The following is a 17,607-nucleotide window of genomic DNA, read 5'->3' as shown; positions in this document are numbered from 1 at the left end:
AAAGACCAAAGTCTTCCTTTCCTCTAGCTTCTCCATGAAAGATTTGGGTGAAGCGGATGTTATTCTAGGTATTAGAATAATAAGAGGGAAAGGGTCGTTTTCTTTATCACAATCTCATTATATTGAGAAAGTGGTCAAGAGGTATAATGAGTCAAATTCGACTCATTTTGCTACTCCTATGGATCCTAGTATTCACTTGGTTCCGAGTAGTGGTACTCCAATTTCACAATTGGAGTATGCAAGCTTAATTGGAAGCTTGATGTATGCTATGACTAGCACTCGGCCGGATATAGCCTTTGCTATTGGCAAGCTCAGTAGGTATACTAGTAATCCTAGTATGTTGCATTGGCAAGCATTGAGAAGAGTGTTAAGGTACTTGAATAAGACCTTGGATTATGTCATAACATACAATAGAGAACCTTCTATCTTAGAAGGTTACTCGGATGCTAGTTGGATTTCGAATAAGGAAGATTATTCATCCACTAGTGGTTGGGTGTTTCTTCTTGGAGGAGGTGCCATTTCATGGGCTTCCAAGAAGCAAACATGTATAACGGATTCCACTATGGCATCGGAATTCATTGCTTTGGCTTCTTGTTGCCAAGAAGCGGAATGGCTAAGGAATGTGTTGAGTGAGGTGGACTTATGGGTGAAACCAATGTCACCTCTTGCTATCCATTGTGATAGTGCATCAACCATAGCTAAAGCATATAGTGAAGTCTACAATGGCAAGTCAAGGCACATTGGAGTTAGACATAGCTATGTGCGGGAAATGATAAGGAATAGTTGTATAACTATTAATTTTGTTCGGTCTAGTTTGAACTTGGCGGATACGTTTACAAAACCGTTGTCAAGGGAACTAGTGAACAAAATGAACAAAGGGATGGGTCTTAAGCCTATTGATCAACCTATGGTGAAGGAAAACTCTATTTGATGTCTAATACAACGTTAGATCTCAAATTCAAGGAGGATAGTACTTCTCTAAGAGGTTGGGAGCACTTGTTTAATACATCCCGAGGTTAGTGCTTGTTGCTACAATGATAAAGAGGTTGAATTTTATTCTTAATAAATCTTTGATAAGGTGCTCAATTGTAGGAGCATGTCCGGAAAGATTTACCTATGTAAGCTAGAAGTTTGGCCGCTTCATCAAGTCTTAGGCTTGACTTGGAATGCTTATGAATGGATATGGACACCAAGGCTTCATAGGTGTCGGAGGTTTTAAGAACCTAGTTTATGTTTGTGTGTATTAGTAACTTCAATAATTTGTAATGGTTATATGATTCAAAGCTTTGTCTATCATTATGATCTAAATTATTGTAAAGATTACTTTTACTAAATGGAAATTCAATCGTTAGATATTTCCATGATGCATGAACATGTGTGTTTGCGATTTATAGCAAGTTGAAAAACTTTTCAACATTACCCTATAAATGGGAGGAGGATTGTTGGAACATTTATAGGGTAATGGGTTTGAAACTCATAAGGGTATGTACTAGAAGAGGAGGAGGTCTAGTATGCAAAAGGCTAGAGTGCATCAAGTGGCAAAACGCATTGATAAACCAAGGGAGACAGAAGACTGGCCGCGAGTCGCGACAACCGTCGCGAGTCGCGACCAGTGGCCCGTCGCGAGTCGCGACAGGCGTCGCGGGTCGCGACCAGCGCCTCGCGACTCGCGAGCTTCTTCGCGAGTCGCGACGTGTCTTCTGCCTTGGAATGCGAAAAGATGCCTTGACGGTTTTATGTCCGTTGTGATGTTATGGCCTCATTTTAATGACCTTTAAGGTCCTTAAATCAGCTGATTAAAGGCCTTTGATGGGTGATTAAAATGGGGGTTATGGATTACTACTCTAGTCAATGAAAGGTTTATATCCTATATAAACCTTGGGATTCCTATGAGTGAAGGGTTGAAGAAAATCAGAATTTTCTATTCTATACTCTCTCAAATACTTCTTGCTTAGCTTAAGAGAAAACTTGCAATCTTCTCTTGAGTGTTCTTCACAAACACAAAACACAAGTTCTTGTTTGATTCACTTAGAAGATCATCTAAGTGGATTGTTTCTCTCCATTGTATCTCATTAGTTATTTCGTGTTAACCCGGTGATCCTAGAGGGGCGAAATTAAACTAATAGGAAAGCGTAGTTTCCGTGCCTTGGAGTGGATATCCGGTTCTCTCATTGATCACACATCTAACAATACATACATCCTAATAGTCCCGAAGGCCGTCGGAGCCAAAAAACCCTGATAAATGTCCAAAAATCCCAGAACTGTAAGCCACTTAATCCACTTTGATTGTGTTCTTCCCTCTGGCATTACGTAGATCTTTGTTGTAAGCTTCCGAAACCTAGGTAGAGATGCCAACATGGACGATCCTAGAGTCATCCATACACCTACCATGGGTAACTAAATGGTGCGTAATAACATTAGCTACTCTTTTAACATTGAGAAGACTAACATTCCAGTTACCATTCAACAAGGTCGCAACTTCATTAATGAGGGTAGCAAATTCATGATTAACATAATTGATCGCGTTCTGCAATATTTTCTTGATCCCTTCAGCATCAATTTCTAGCTCCAAGGCATGAAGCTGCATTTCCTTTGTCATGTTCAAACCTTCCCGGATGGCAAGCAATTCAACATCAACTGGGTTTTACCGCGTTAAACTTAATGGAAAAACCCATCACACAAGTGCCATTATCTCAACTGAACACTCCACTTCCACTTGCCTTGTCCATTGCCAACCAGCTACCATCTGTGTTAAGCTTGAGTAATCCTCTGCTGGGGGACCATGTACTTGCAAGTGGTTTGTCTCCATGCTGCTTAGATTTAAGATATTTTTACAAAAAGTTATATCCAAAGCTAACTTATTATTGAAATGAGAAGAAATAGGGAGCATTTTTAGATCAACGGTTGCCATGTTTCTAGAAGTCCAAATATGCCAAACCATGATGCCAAAGATTTCTTGCCAGCTATCTGTGAGAGAAAGATTGAAAAGGAGCCGATCTTCCCAGTTTAAAAATAAAAGGCATGAGAATCAGTGGGGGGTAGACAAATGAAAAGCATGAATTTTTTTTCCTAAATGATGCAAGAAGAAACATATGTATATGGTTTTTCTTTTTCAACAAGACATCTAGCACAAGCATCATTGAAAGAAACAATTCTAGCCGATAACCAAGTCCCAACTGGTAAAATTTCATGGCACATATTCCACAAGAGCATTCTATATATGTAAGGAATTCTAATCTTCCACGATTTTCCCACGAGAAAGAAGAATTTTCAATGATTTTATTTTCTAAGGAATGATAAGTTGATTTTATAGAAAATTCACCATGAGAAGTCAACGCCAAGTCCCAAAATCATCAATATTAGAAGCAACATATCATAAAGGAATTGCCTTTATTTGAAATGATGCAAGGGGAAACAAAGTTGACAATCCTATTAAGGTTCCAACCACTTTGACCAATTAAATCTTTCACCATAAGATGACCAATTGAATTTGGAAAATTACAACCATCAGTTAGATAAAGGGGTTAATGGCCCACCCAATGATTGTACCATACCGAGGTGTTAACCCCATTCCTAATGCCCACCCTAAGACTTTTCCTAAGCACCTCTCTACCCTTAAGGATATCTTTCAAAAGGGGAGAGTCGGAAGATTTTGGAAGATAGTCTAAGATATTAGAACCTTTTAGATATCTAAGAGTTAGGAATTTGACCCAAACCTTATCCGGTTGAGTTAGAATCTTCCAACCTAGCTTTGCCATAAAATCTAAGTTCCAACTCCTTAAGTTTCTAATCCCAACCCTCATTTCCAAATGTGTTTGCAAATGTTATCCCAACTAGTTCGAGGTAAAACTCTCCTGGATTCAACCTTATTCCACAAGAACTTTTTCCAAGAAATTAAATTTCAATTTCTTTCATCAAGGAAATTGGAAGAAGAGCAGTTTGCATAGCGTACAAAGAGTAAGTATAAAGAACTGAATATTAAGGGTATTTATGCTTGCTATGTTGAGCAACTTAGCCTGCTAACCATGAATCCTATCCTTAGTTTTGTCTAGAATATTAAGAGAATTTTTTTTACGTGGACGAAGATGGGAGATGTTGATTATTCCTAGATAACGACCAAAGGAAGAAGATTGTTTCATCAGACAATGCATAGTCGGGTTAGATATTATGTTATGATTCATGCGTCTTGGGAAAATAATAGAGGATTCATGGACATTAATTACTAGGCTTCAAATTTTATAAAAATCCTCTAAAACCCCATTAATAAAATCTACATTAGACAAGGAAGCTTGACCAAATAAGAACACATCATCTGCATAAAAAGGTGAGACAAATTACAATTTTTTTAGCAAACTTAGGGCTTCCATTGATTATTGTCTACACTATTTTGGATCATACAAGAAAGACGTTCAACGCAAAGGACAAAAATGTATGGAGAGAAAGAGAGAGTCTCCTTCCCTAATCCCTGTAGAAGGCAGAAAAGAGTATGTAATTTCTCTACTCCAAAGCACATAAAATGATGCTTTAGTGACACAACTCATAATTAAGTTAACTAAGCTGTGGGGTAAATCAAGATTACACAAGGTGTCCTTAATGAAGCTCCATTCTAAAGAGTCAAAAGCTTTAGAAATATCAATTTTGAGAGCCATACCATTTTTAGATTTAGGGGCCTTATTAAAGAAATGGAAAATTTATTTAATTATAACAATGTTTTCATCAATGGACCGATCAATAATGAAACTAGATTGTAACTAGACAATCCAATTTGGCAAGAAAGGTCTCAATCTATGGGCTATAATTATGGTAACAAGTTTATAGTTAGAGTTACCCAATTGGTCTTCAGGGAAAGAGCCCGTCGCGAAGCAACGGCCCAAAAAATCAACAATATGGGTTTTCAGCGGATCCTAGCGGCGTTGCCAAAATAGGGGTTGAATACCATATGGGCATGGATTCTTCATGGACACCATTTGGTATAAAACTTCCTTGACTTCCTCTTCACAGGGGGCAGACCTAAAGCGACTAATGGTCTAGTAGAAAGAGATGAAATTCTAACATTATGGGCCCAAGAAGAAGAGAGTTGAGCAATACTAAAAAGATTAACGAAAAACGACCAGGACAAACCTTTCAACACATCAGGATCGTGGACCCAAGCACCATCATCATTTTGAAGCGTTAAGATTTTTCCCCTCGAATTCCTAATTTTAGCTCTTATTTAGTATTCCAATTAGTTGCAAACCCGCCTTTTGAGCCTAAAAAATCCTCTTACAATGATATATGATTAAGTTCAACAAGTTATCTTTGAATTCCATCAATTCAACAATAATCTTTTTCTTCTTATGAAAGTTTAAATCTTGAAAATTAAATATCTAGTTATCAATAAAGCTTCTTAACAACTTTTTTCCTTCAATGAACAAATTATCAACCCACTTATCACTACAAAAAAATTTGGCTATAGAGGCACATCATTTGGCTGAGTTGCCTCTGAAACCCCCTTTTAGCATCACATAAACATAGTTGCCTCTAAATTATATGGTTTTTAGTGTCAAATATATTCTGGTGCCTCTAAAGATACATTTCAGCATCAGATGTATGTTGGTTGTCTCTAAAACCATGTTTTTAGCATCACATGAATATTGGTTGTCTCTAAATCCATATTTTTTAGCATCACATAAATTTAGTTGTTTCTAAAGCCATTTTTTTTAGCATCAACTATAGTTAGTTGTATCTAAAGCCATGTATTTAGAGTCACATGAATTTAGTTGTCTCTAAAGCCATTTGTTTTAGCATTAATTGTATTTAGTTGTCTCTAAAACCATGTATTTAGCGTCACATGAATTTAGTTGTCTCTAAAGCCATTTTTTTAGCATCGAGTGTAGTTAGTTGTCTCTAAAGCCATGTATTTAGCATCCCATGAATTTAGTTGTCTCCATAGCCCTTAATTTTAGCATCAATTGTAGTTAGTTGTCTTTAAAGTCATGTATTTAGTGTCACATGAATTTAGTTGTCTCTATAGCCATTTTTTTCGGCATCACATAAATTATTGTTGTATCTAAAGATATTTTTTAGTGCCACTTGAATTGTGGTTGGAGCGGAACTAACATTTTGAAGCTGACTGATTTTATATTTCTAAGATTATTGCGAAAAGAGAAATAAAAAAAAGGAGAAAGAAGTCATGGAAAGTCGAATATTTAAACTGTAATCTCAAATATTCTCAACCTAGAAAATGGGAAAATCTTAAAACAAACAATAAACATTAGTCCAAATCTTAAACAAACAAGGAGAAAAAAAGAAAGAAGGCACGCATGTAACGTAAGAAACACCTGTGCTACATATACAACCAACCTAATTAGGAACTAAACACAGCGGAAATCCTAATCCGGGCCATTACCATCACACTCACCACGAGTGTGGACCTCAAACGCTTAACTTACTAAAACTTTTAGAATCCAATGAATATATTAGAACCTCTAACTCTAATAAACTATATTAAGTGATCCTCAAATATTTTAAACAACTAGATATGTTATTAAAATTCTACAGAAAATTCAACAGAGTTCCCTTTGTAATACGGACCGCCTAAAACTTAATTTAGGACTTGTGTCCGATTCATAATCCTGTATCCTCAAAATCCAGCAACCCAAACAAGTTTAAACTTTAATTTACAAACTCAAATCTTTTTAATTTAAAATGAGAAACCTAAGATCTATCTATTGTGTCAATCTACTATAACCCAAAAGTTGTGTACTCCAATCTTCGGGGCAATACTCTAGTAACATTAATGCCATGTGAACAAGTTAGCAGCAAAAAAAGGACAATTTACTGCCATAAAAACAACATCAGCAGATCAACAGCAGCACAACAAACAGAAGATAACAGCAGCAGTAGATCAACAACATGAGAACAACAGAAGCATAACAGCAGCACAACAACAGAAGAATAACAGCATCAGCAGATCAACAACATCAGAACAGAAGCATAACAACAAAACTTGAACTTGAACCATTGTTATTGGAAAAAAACCAGTATATGAACCACTAACAAAACCATACTCCTTAGAACACAAACCCATAATAACCACTAACAAAACCATAATCCTTAGAACACAATAACCATTATTATTGGAAAAAAACTAGTATATGAACTTGAACATAGAATATATAAAAACCAGTATATTAACTTCAACTTGAACATCAGCAGATCAACATAAGTTGAACAACAGAAGCAGAACAACAACAGCATAGCAGCAGCAGCAGAACAGCAGCAGAACAACAACAGCAGACCAGCAGCAGCAGAACAACAACAGCATAGCAGCAGAACAACAACAACATAGCAGCAGCAGCAGAACAACAGCGGCATAGCAGCAGAAGAACAGCAGCATAGCAGCAGAACAACATTGCAGCAGAATAACCATTATTATAGAGTCACCAATGATTTTTAAAAAAAAAGAAAAGATAAGGAGTAACCTGGGTCACCTTTAATACTGATATCTAACAAATATCTTTAATCTTCAACATCATTGTGTTTTTTCTCAGACTTTTGAATTAGCTCTTCCTCATCCTCTTCATCGGTCCACTGTCATAAGTATTAATACATAAGTTAATATTTGTAATTGTTAATAATGCACATGTGTTAATCTGTTTTGCATTAAATTGAAGGTATAATCTATGACATACCGCATCCATATTAAGATCGAACATGTTGTATCCAGCCAAATTCATGAAGGCTTCTAGGGCGCGTTCCATAAGTCTAGATTTCTTTTCGAGGCCTCTCACTATATTACTTAGAGCTTCGTTCTTCTCCTTAACCTCGTTTGCTTCCTTCTTTGCCTCACTAGCTTCATTTTTGGATGCTTCAGCCTCTTTGCAAAACTTTTCTCCTTCACTAAATGACCCAAATAATGATGTCACTAAGGGACTTATCCCTTTTTGTCGATCACGTGCACTTGGCTTGCGTTTTGGCTTAACTGTTGCATAGATTTCTTCATCAGTCATTTTTGTTTCTGAAGTGTTTCGTTGCTCAACTAGCTGCTTAATTTCATTCTGCAGCAACGGGAGAAGATCTTGTCAAGTAGGAATATACTTTCAAATACAACCAAAAAAAATCCAGTTTGAATAATCGTTACCATGGTGTCCTGTGCCGATTGAGTTACAGTGTTTTGTCGCTTCTGGTATGAGTCTCCTCGTACAATTCCAATAATCCTGGCATTACCTTGTCACGTTCAAACTGAAGGAATGGCAAACAATAAACCTAAGTAACTATTCCAAAAATTAGGACAGGAATGGTGAAAGAACACGCGTTACCATATCTTGTCTTTTTGTGCAAAACTTTTTGTTCCTGCCGTATGTCCGGCATCAAGGTATGACCTATTCTCAATGTTTCTGCACTCTTTTTCTATTAAATTCAAATATAAACAAATTACAATTGTGTGAAATGATAAAAATTGAAAATAAATAAAGAAATCTATGCAATGTACGAGGGTGCATTAACCTGAAAGTCTGGAGTGCCAAAGTATGATACAAGCCACTCCCAGTCTTTTTCGTCAACACTTGGGGGCCCATTATCTTCTTTCAGTCTGTCGTCATATTTTCTTCAGTCTCATAATATTCTCTCTTCAAACGTGCACGAAAATTCCGATACTTCTTGTTCAAAGATGTCATGATATACTTCCTCTTATCTTTTCTTTTCTTTTCACGTTCATCTTGATCTTTAACATCATCCAGCCCAATATCAAATTTTCCTGCACATGAGAAATGTTCTAATTAGAAAATAAAGTTCGTAAAAGATATTGAAGAATTATCAATGCTTGTGGAAGTATTGTTCTACCAAAATGAGCTTCCACATCTTCTCCTTATTCTCTTGTGGAACTTGTGAAAATTCTTCAATACGATAAAGTGGTGCATCCAGAGGATCTCTGACGAGGGAACCACAGTAACTTGATAGCTTAGCTCTGTTGACACCTATTGGTTGACCACTGACATCAAAATCTACCTTTATCTTCTCACTGGGTCTCATTTTAGCCAGTTGTAAATTTCTTGTAGGACCTCTTGGTGTTTTGGTTTTATATGACTTCTTCGTTTTTCCCTTTCCTGACATGTGTTAATTTGAATAAAAATAAACATTGTCTTAAAAAAATAGGCTTAGGGTATGTCTTTAAATAAATGAGCCACACCATACCTGTTTCATTAGATGCCTCCTTTTCTCCTGTTAGCATGCTTTCGCCTTTCTTCTCCATCGAGCCTTCTGACCCAAATTTCAATTTTCCGTCAAAAAACACACTTTACATGTTCAAATCAACTCTCTTGGAAGCTTACACATTCGTCAATCAATAAAAAGGAAAGAAGAGGCAATGGCTCTTTAAACACACCTTCTTGGTCAATTGCTTTTTGGGATTCCCTTGCATTGATTCCATCACTTTCTCGCTCATGAAATTCACTATCCCCACATCAGCCTTCCCAATTTCATCGGACTCTTTCATTTCTGTAAAGAAATTAAACAATCTCAGACATATAATGCCTAGAAGTACATAAGTTCATTTGTCATAGGTATTCTGTTATTAAATCCTATATTTATACATATGGACTACTATACCTTCATCGAAGTCCATCTTGTCTTGAACTTCCGCCTCCTGTTGACTGCTGATCGCTGTATTGCAGTGATTTCGCAACTAAGATATTAGAATGAAACTAAATCTAATGACTTTCATAAATGGAATGAGTGTGGTTTAAAAGGTGAACCTTTCTGTAAGAGATTGAGGGCTGCTCGTTAGCTGCACATTTCCCCCTTTGTTTCCTTTCCCTTGCACGTTTTTGCTCTGCGTCAACAAAGAGCCGATTGCACCCGGTAAAATGAAGTTCCTTTTCGTCCCCTTATTCGCACAGTCCTGGTTATGTGCCTGCCATTTTGTTTCGTATAAGAAAAAGAAAGCATTTGAAATTCATTAGCAAAATAAAGGGTTTGCTTTCGTCTAAGGAAGGGGGAGGGGAAGAGAACAATTCAAATAGCAAAATATAGATGCATCTAACATAAAGGAGATCAACAGCAAGTTTGAGGTAAATTTTCTATTGAGACTATACATTACACATATGGGACTTGTTTAATATGAATAGAAGTTTTTGCCATAAAGATGAAACGATATGCTCCAAAGCTCTCACTTGAATTATAAAGCAATACGTTAATTGCAATGCCCTCTTCTCCACATGGTACTGAAGCTCTGTTTCTTTTAAGGTTTTAAGCTTTGACACTATCTAATAAAGATTAGTGTTCATTTCGAATTTCACCTGACTCATTCTTGTGTTCTAGCCAATCTTAGTGGCATTTTCTAATTTCAAAAGTATATATCTGCTTTGCAGGAGAAAATACCTATAGAGGAAGTGTTTGAGCAGTTAAAATGCTCAAGAGAAGGTCTGTCATCAGAAGAAGGAGCCAACCGTCTTCAAATTTTTGGCCCAAACAAGCTAGAAGAAAAATCGGTTAAGTATCTGTTACTTTCAAGAGTTTATGGTTTATCCGTTTAAGCTTTTGTCACACCTGATGCCTGATTGTTTGATCTGAAATCAACAGGAGAGCAAATTCCTGAAGTTTCTTGGCTTTATGTGGAACCCATTATCATGGGTTATGGAAGCAACTGCTTTAATGGCTATTGTCTTGGCAAATTGTGATCATAGGCCTCCAGACTGGCATGATTTTGTCGGTATTATGGTACTGCTAGTGATCAACTCTACAATCAATTTCATAGAAGAAAACAATGCTGGCAATGCAGCAGCAGCACTTATGGCTAACCTTGCTCCTAAAACCAAGGTAAGCAAGAAATGAAAGGACAATATTTCAATGTTGTACTATTTCCACTAATTTGTCTATAAATCATGCTACTTTTTGACGCAGATTCTTCGAGATGGGCGATGGAGTGAACAAGAGGCTCAAATACTAGTCCCAGGAGATGTGATTAGCATCAAATTAGGAGACATAGTCCCTGCTGATGCTCGTCTTCTTGAGGGCGATCCTCTGAAGAATTGACCAATCTGCTCTCACTGGAGAATCTCTGCCAGTGACTAAGAATCCTGGAGAAGAGGTATTTTCTGGTCACTACTTGTATAATTGTTGCCTATCAAATGGTGCAAAAGAACACCCGCTGCAACACTAACATTCAAACTCTCAACAGCCATAAAGGAGTGGAACTCTTCACTAGAGGATCGATCTCACTTCTGCTTCCACCTCATCCTCAGCTGCATGCACTCCCCACCCCCTCCCTACCCTGCCACTACACACACTATACCCACCCCTCCCTGCCCTCTCACAGCCACTCCCCACCCCCTCAATACCCTCCCTACCCTGCCAAAACTAATACCCACCCCTCCCTGCCCTCTCACAGCCACTCCCCACCCCCTCAATACCCTCCCTACCCTGTCCTCCCTTCCTTGTCACACATAATAAGAACATATCAAAAGGCATTTGCAATACTAAGAGCACATATGCAACCTCAATCAGTAAAAAGAAATTTCAAAATCTAACTCAACATACCTTCCTTTTCTTGTTTGCAATAGTGGCTTCCTCGTCATTTCCATCATCCGAAAGATCATCCTCCGGTGAGTAGTCACTATCTTATCTAAGGTAGCTTTACTCTTGATCCTGCTCACCTCCTTCTTCTGCTTCGTGCTATCCACTAGACTACTCATGTAGCCATAATGCGCTTCACACCTAGATTCTCCAGCTTTGTTTGTTAGCTTCAATCCTTTGAAGTCTCAGCTTCCGTACTCATTTGTTGGACCTTCAACTTTTTCCTGGATGTCTTTCCACTTGGTTTGGACATTTTCATGAAAAACTCCCAACACCGAAGAAAAACACGCTAACAAAAAACATTATCATTACTTACTCAAACAAACAAAAATTATAATAACTACCATAAAAATTTCAATAGCACGAAAAGAATGTAAAAAACATCTAAGTTGATATTCCATAAATTTCAAACAAACAGACAAATTATAATAACTACCATAAAAATTTCAATACAAATGGTTTAACAACTCTATCAATATAAATGGAATTATTAAATCCCTATAATGGATCAATTTAAAAAAAAAGCCAAACACATTAAACTTTCGTTGTTTCCCCAATGCTATCTTGGACAAGTATTTCAGGAACGTCGTAGAAGTTCCTTGGGTTTGCCTTCACTACAACCTTCCAATTTGGCTTCGCAACGTCCTGAACATAGTACACTTGCCCAACTTGTGAAGCTAAAACGTAGGGATCATTTCCCAACACCTTTCCAATATTGACACTGATGAATTCAAAGCAATCTTTAGTTATTCCTCGCCCATGACTATGAACATCCCACCAATCACACATGAACAAAGTGACACGATTTCCTCCTGTGTACTGTACTTCAATGACTTCGCGCAGCAGACCGTAATATTCAAGATCATTTTCCCCCAACACAACAATCCCACTGTTTTGTGTCTCTCTTTCCATTTCACTGTCCTTTGTGCGGAACATACAACCATTTACCATGTAGCGTGCATAGTCGCTACAACACGATCTGGGCCATCCGCTAAGGCCTGTAAATGTTCAGTCAGCAGGATGCTTTTCTTGAGCTAAAGAAGTCACCTGCACCAAACATTATTCCAACTTATATACGTAAATAGGTAGACAAGATGCCTATGAGGGAGGCAAATTTCTCGTTATTTTAACTTACTCGATGTTTGAACCATTGAATGAACTTGCGCTTCCTAGCGATTGTCATCTTTGTTGTGTTTGAAACTTCACGCTCATACTCACTAGTGCAAAATAGGACAATAATGGTGAATTACAAACTTAGCATATATGTAGATGGTTTGATTGCAGAACACTAAAACTTACTCAATGAATGGCTTCACTTCTTCACAATTATTGAGCACATAAAAATGGAGATCCTCCCATTCTTGTGTTGTTAATGATCGAGGTGTGACTTTCCCGACCGCTCGACCACTTGTCTTAAAAATGGGTAATCGATCCTCAGCATCACCATGATCATCACAGTCATAGACTCTATCTTCCTTATTGAATTGTGTTTCAATATCCTCCATGTATCTTGAACAAAATGTCAGACACTCCTCTAGAAGATAGCCTTCTGCTATCGACCCTTCAGGATGCCCTTTGTTACGAACGTACCTCTTCAGTTTACATAAATACCTACACAAGAGGAACAACTAAACTAAGCAAGCAAGTCAAGAAGATAATAAATTTTGATGTTTTTATCTTCCAAACTATATTAAGCTACATACCTCTCAATAGGGTACATCCAACGATATTGAACGGGTCCCGCAATCATTGCTTCTTTTGCAAGGTGTACCGACAGGTGAATCATAATCACAAAGAAAGCCGGTGGGAAAATCTTTTCTACTCGCATAGGATGACGGCTATTTCCTTGTCCATTATTTCTAAGTCTTTCACATTCAATGTCTTAGAGCACAATTCCTTGAAAAATGAACTCAATTTAATAAGTGGTGTGGACAGTGACTTCGGCCAATCACGTATAGCAAGAGGAAGAAGATGCTCCATAATGACATGGAAGTCATGGCTTTTCAAACCTGCCAATTTGCGCTCTCTCAGCAATGAATTTCGGGAGATATTTGAAGCATAGCCATCAGGGAACTTGACACTCGTCAGGAAGGTACATAGCTTCTTTTTTTCCTCCAAGGATAACGTGTAAGGAGCCGGGGGAATCTCCCAACTACCATCGTCTCGTTCTTTAGCATGCTGGGACTTTCTAATTTTCATTTCCTTCAAATCATGTCGTGCATTCAGATTGTCCTTACTTTTCCCTTCTATGTCAAGCAACGTAGCAAGTAAGGTCTCACAAACATTCTTCTCAATGTGCATCACATCTAAATTATGACGCACTAGAAGACTACTCCAATACGGCAACTCATAGAAAATGCTCTTTTTTCTCCATATTGCTTTGCATTTGTTCTTTTGATCTTTGCGTCGATTTCTCTTCCTAGTAGGAGTCTCAAGGGATGTAACACATTCAACATCCACCAATTGTTCAAGCACTTCCTCACCCGTTAACTCCTTTGGCTTTGGTCTAATCTCATGTGTGCCGTCAAAAGATGCCCCATCGTACCTCCATTCATGATCAATGGGTAGAAATCGGCGATGACACATGTAACAGTACTTACCCCCATTTCTTAGCCATTCTGAAGATGTGTCACTGTTGCAAGTAGGACAACCTTTTTCTCCTCCCGTACTCCATCCAGAGAGATCACCATAAGCAGGATAGTCACTAACAGTCCATAACAAAGAAGCGAACAACCTAAACTTCGTTTTTTTGAGGCATCATACGTCTCCACACCAACATTCCAAAGCAACTTAAGTTCCTCAATTAGAGGTTGGAGATACACATCAATATTCTTCTTAGGTCCCTTAGGGCCTGGAATGAGCGTGGACAAAATCAGAGAATGTTGTTTCATGCAAAGCCATGGAGGAAAATTATATGGTATTAGAACCACTGGCCATGTGCTATGGGGAATATGTCCATTCCTGAAGGGACTGAAGCCGTCACTTGCTAAACCAAGGCGAACATTTCGTGTTTCAGAGGCAAAAGATGGATATTTATCGTCAAATGATTTCCAAGCTTTTGAATGTCATTACCCCATCGTCACTCTGACGTTCATCTGAATGCCATCTCATACTAGCGGCAGTTTTAGATGACATAAACATTCTCTGAAGCCTGGGTATTAAAGGGAAATACCTCATTGTCTGACATGGAAGCTTTTTGGGATTGGGTTCTGTAGTGGGATTTCCATTCCCTTGTTCCTTTTTTTTCCATCTTGATGCATGACACTTTATACATTCATCCGCATTAGCATGCTCTTTCCAAAATAGCATGCAATTATTGGGACAAGCATCAATCTTGATGGAGTTAAGAGACAACTTCTTCACCGTCTTTTGAGCTTCGTAGAAGGATTCTGGCAAAGTGTTATTCTCCGGCAATGCTTCCTTGAAAAGATCAAGAATCATAGAAAGACTTTTATCTGTTATCCCCCCTAAGCACTTTATGTGAAATAACTTAAGCAGAAAGGACAACTTTGAAAAGTTTTTACAGCCTGGATATAACGGCAACTCAAGGTCTTCCATTAATTTATAAAATGTTTTGGCTTCTTCACTTGGATCTCCTCGAATACCAACATTAGCCTTTGCATCCACAGCTTCTCCAACCTCAGCATCTACTTCTTGTGTCGCCATTCCAAATGCTTCATACAACATGTCACTCATATAATTATGCTCTATATTTTGATGCGAGTCATCAAAGCATTTGCATCAACTTGGCATTCAAAGCTTTCACCATGTCGTACCCAACGTGTGTAACTCTTAACAATCCCAAACTTTAGCAGATCTAATTCTATTTCCGGCCTGGTTTTCCTCCTCTCATTGTTGCATTTCACACAAGGACATGGTACAACTTGGTTTCCTTTTCCTTGTGTAAAAGCAAACTCTAAGAACTTCTTCACACCAGTTCTATACTTGGGGTCATTTTTCTTGCATAGCATCCAGTCACGATTATATGATTCCATATTGTCCTACCTTTGATCCAATTAGATGAATAATTTAGTCATGATTATAAATAAAGCATCAATTATCTAATCTAACATTTTATGATTATCAGATATGCTACAAATGCTAAAAGAATTGCTGCATAAAAGGGAATTTTTGTAGTCATAGTTTTGTAAATACCAGTAGCTCTAATTTGTCACTTGAGACTAAGTAGAATCACTACATACAACATGACTATCTACAATTTTTAGGATAAGGTTGTAAGTTCGTCACAACATATTATAATTTAGTAGTGTGGAAGAATAACTAGGGTAGCTACTCGTGGATGATGGTGTATAATCACGATAGCACCTAACTGCGTGAAGAACATTTAACATGAAACTCAATTAAAGTGGTAATGCAGCTCTTGCTGCTGCAGCAGCATTTGAAGTAGTTTATAGTAATGCAACAATAATTTGTTATGAAGAATTTTCTAATCTAACTCATTCAACACAACATATTATAATAAAACCAAAGCACTACTAACATTTTATGATAAAAACATGAAAACTTTACAGCTAACACATTCATCAATATAATCTAAATTGGAATAAATCTATTAAACCAAAGCATTACTAACTATACCTTCCCTGAAGAACTTGAAATTATCTAGTTGAAAGAATGTTAGCACAACCCTGCAAGTAATATTGATTCAATGAGAAAGCATTAAGATTGTAATTTTATCGAATTAAAGAATACAAACTGTAAATTGCCAAAATGAGTTCTAGAAATCAGTGAGACCCAACGGAATATTAAGACTCTGCAAGAAATCTGAATGATTTCGAAAACGAAATAGTGCTGAAATAAGTTAGAAAACGATTTATATGGAGAACTTACCTGAATATGAAGATGGTGCAATTCAGACTGTTTTGAGCAAACTCCTCCTTCGAATTCAGTATCAATGAATATTGAAGAATCTGCAAGAAATTTTATAATTTTGAAAAATTACGAATGAAATTTCTTGTGCGTGATTTTGTATAATTGAATGAATTATTATGCAAACAATCAACTAAAGTATGACTTACCGCCAAAATAATGAGGGAAATCTCTCTTACGTTTTTTGACCTAATTTCATTTCAAATTCCCGCTAATAATTCCCTCCTTTTTTGGAAGATCTGAATGATTCTTTGAGATTGCATAGCAGATTTTTTCGCAATTGAATTGGACCTTTTTTGTGCGAGATATGGGAAGAAGATAGGGGAAGAAGAACTTCTTTCCTAATTGCGTGATAATTCAACGGCATCCTCCTAATTTTGAGTTTTTTCTTTTCTTTTTTTTTTTTTTTTTTTTTGAGGGGATTTCTTTTCTTTTCTTTTTTAATGGATTATTTTATTATTTTAATTTTTTTGAGGGGATGGATTACTTTTTTTACTTTTTACTTCTATATGTCACAAATTATCTTAATTAAGGTGCATGTGAGTTTATGATTTCAATTTTCCAATTCTAAATTCTTCCAATTTTTTAACACATCGGTTTGAGAAATACGTGTCTCTCAAGACCTCTGTACGTTTGCTCAAAACACTTGAATTGAACTGAACTGAATATCACTAATGGCCTGTTCTCCCCAGCTTATAATCATATAATGTAATGAACTGAACTGAACTGGATAAGAGACGAAAATTGAGAGCTGAACTGAACTTAATTTAAGTTGAAGTAATAATTGTTGTATTTTTTTTTATTAAATAGTTGTTTTTTTCCCAAATTTATTGAAATTATAATTATTATAATTATTATATAAGCTTGAATAATCATGATTTAAAGTTCTTATATAATCATATAATGTAATAAAAATTATATGTTAAAACAAGTTTAAGACTCATGCGTTCAATGACTGATGTAGCAAATCGATGTCATGCTAAAATGTAATGGAAGTTTTTTTATTGATTAGATATACCAAAAAATATTCATTGAATATTTTATTTATAAAAATTCTTGCTTAACGCAAATATACAATTAACTATTGTGAGATGGGAGTAATAACTTTTGCCTTAAATACGTCAATTTTATTAATGTATCCTTACATACACAAATATATCCTAC

At 36.8% G+C, this 17,607-nt stretch overlaps 2 protein-coding genes across 2 annotated transcripts; one reads left to right on the top strand and one right to left on the bottom strand.

Annotated features, from left to right (window-relative positions):
• The first annotated feature begins 9,574 nt into the window (after window positions 1-9,574).
• LOC125492776 (plasma membrane ATPase 4-like) lies at window positions 9,575-11,040 on the top strand. Its single transcript, XM_048635493.2, has 4 exons — window positions 9,575-9,652; window positions 10,350-10,469; window positions 10,561-10,797; window positions 10,882-11,040. The coding sequence occupies exons 1-4, from the start codon at window positions 9,575-9,577 to the stop codon at window positions 11,011-11,013; spliced, it is 567 nt and encodes a 188-aa protein (XP_048491450.2). The 3' UTR covers window positions 11,014-11,040.
• Window positions 11,041-13,371: 2,331 nt separating this feature from the next.
• On the bottom strand, window positions 13,372-15,219 carry LOC130589918 (uncharacterized). Its single transcript, XM_057391550.1, has 2 exons — window positions 14,726-15,219; window positions 13,372-14,257 (listed from the first exon to the last, which is right to left on the bottom strand). Exons 1-2 carry the CDS (start codon window positions 15,217-15,219, stop codon window positions 13,372-13,374), a joined length of 1,380 nt encoding a protein of 459 aa, XP_057247533.1.
• Between the last annotated feature and the right edge of the window lie 2,388 nt (window positions 15,220-17,607).

The sequence above is a fragment of the Beta vulgaris genome, chromosome 8 (genome assembly GCF_026745355.1).
Source record: "Beta vulgaris subsp. vulgaris cultivar EL10 chromosome 8, EL10.2, whole genome shotgun sequence".
NCBI classification, from domain to species: Eukaryota; Viridiplantae; Streptophyta; class Magnoliopsida; order Caryophyllales; family Amaranthaceae; genus Beta; species Beta vulgaris.
Note: the sequence above shows the minus strand (reverse complement) of the source record. Positions and strands in the feature narration are given on the sequence as shown.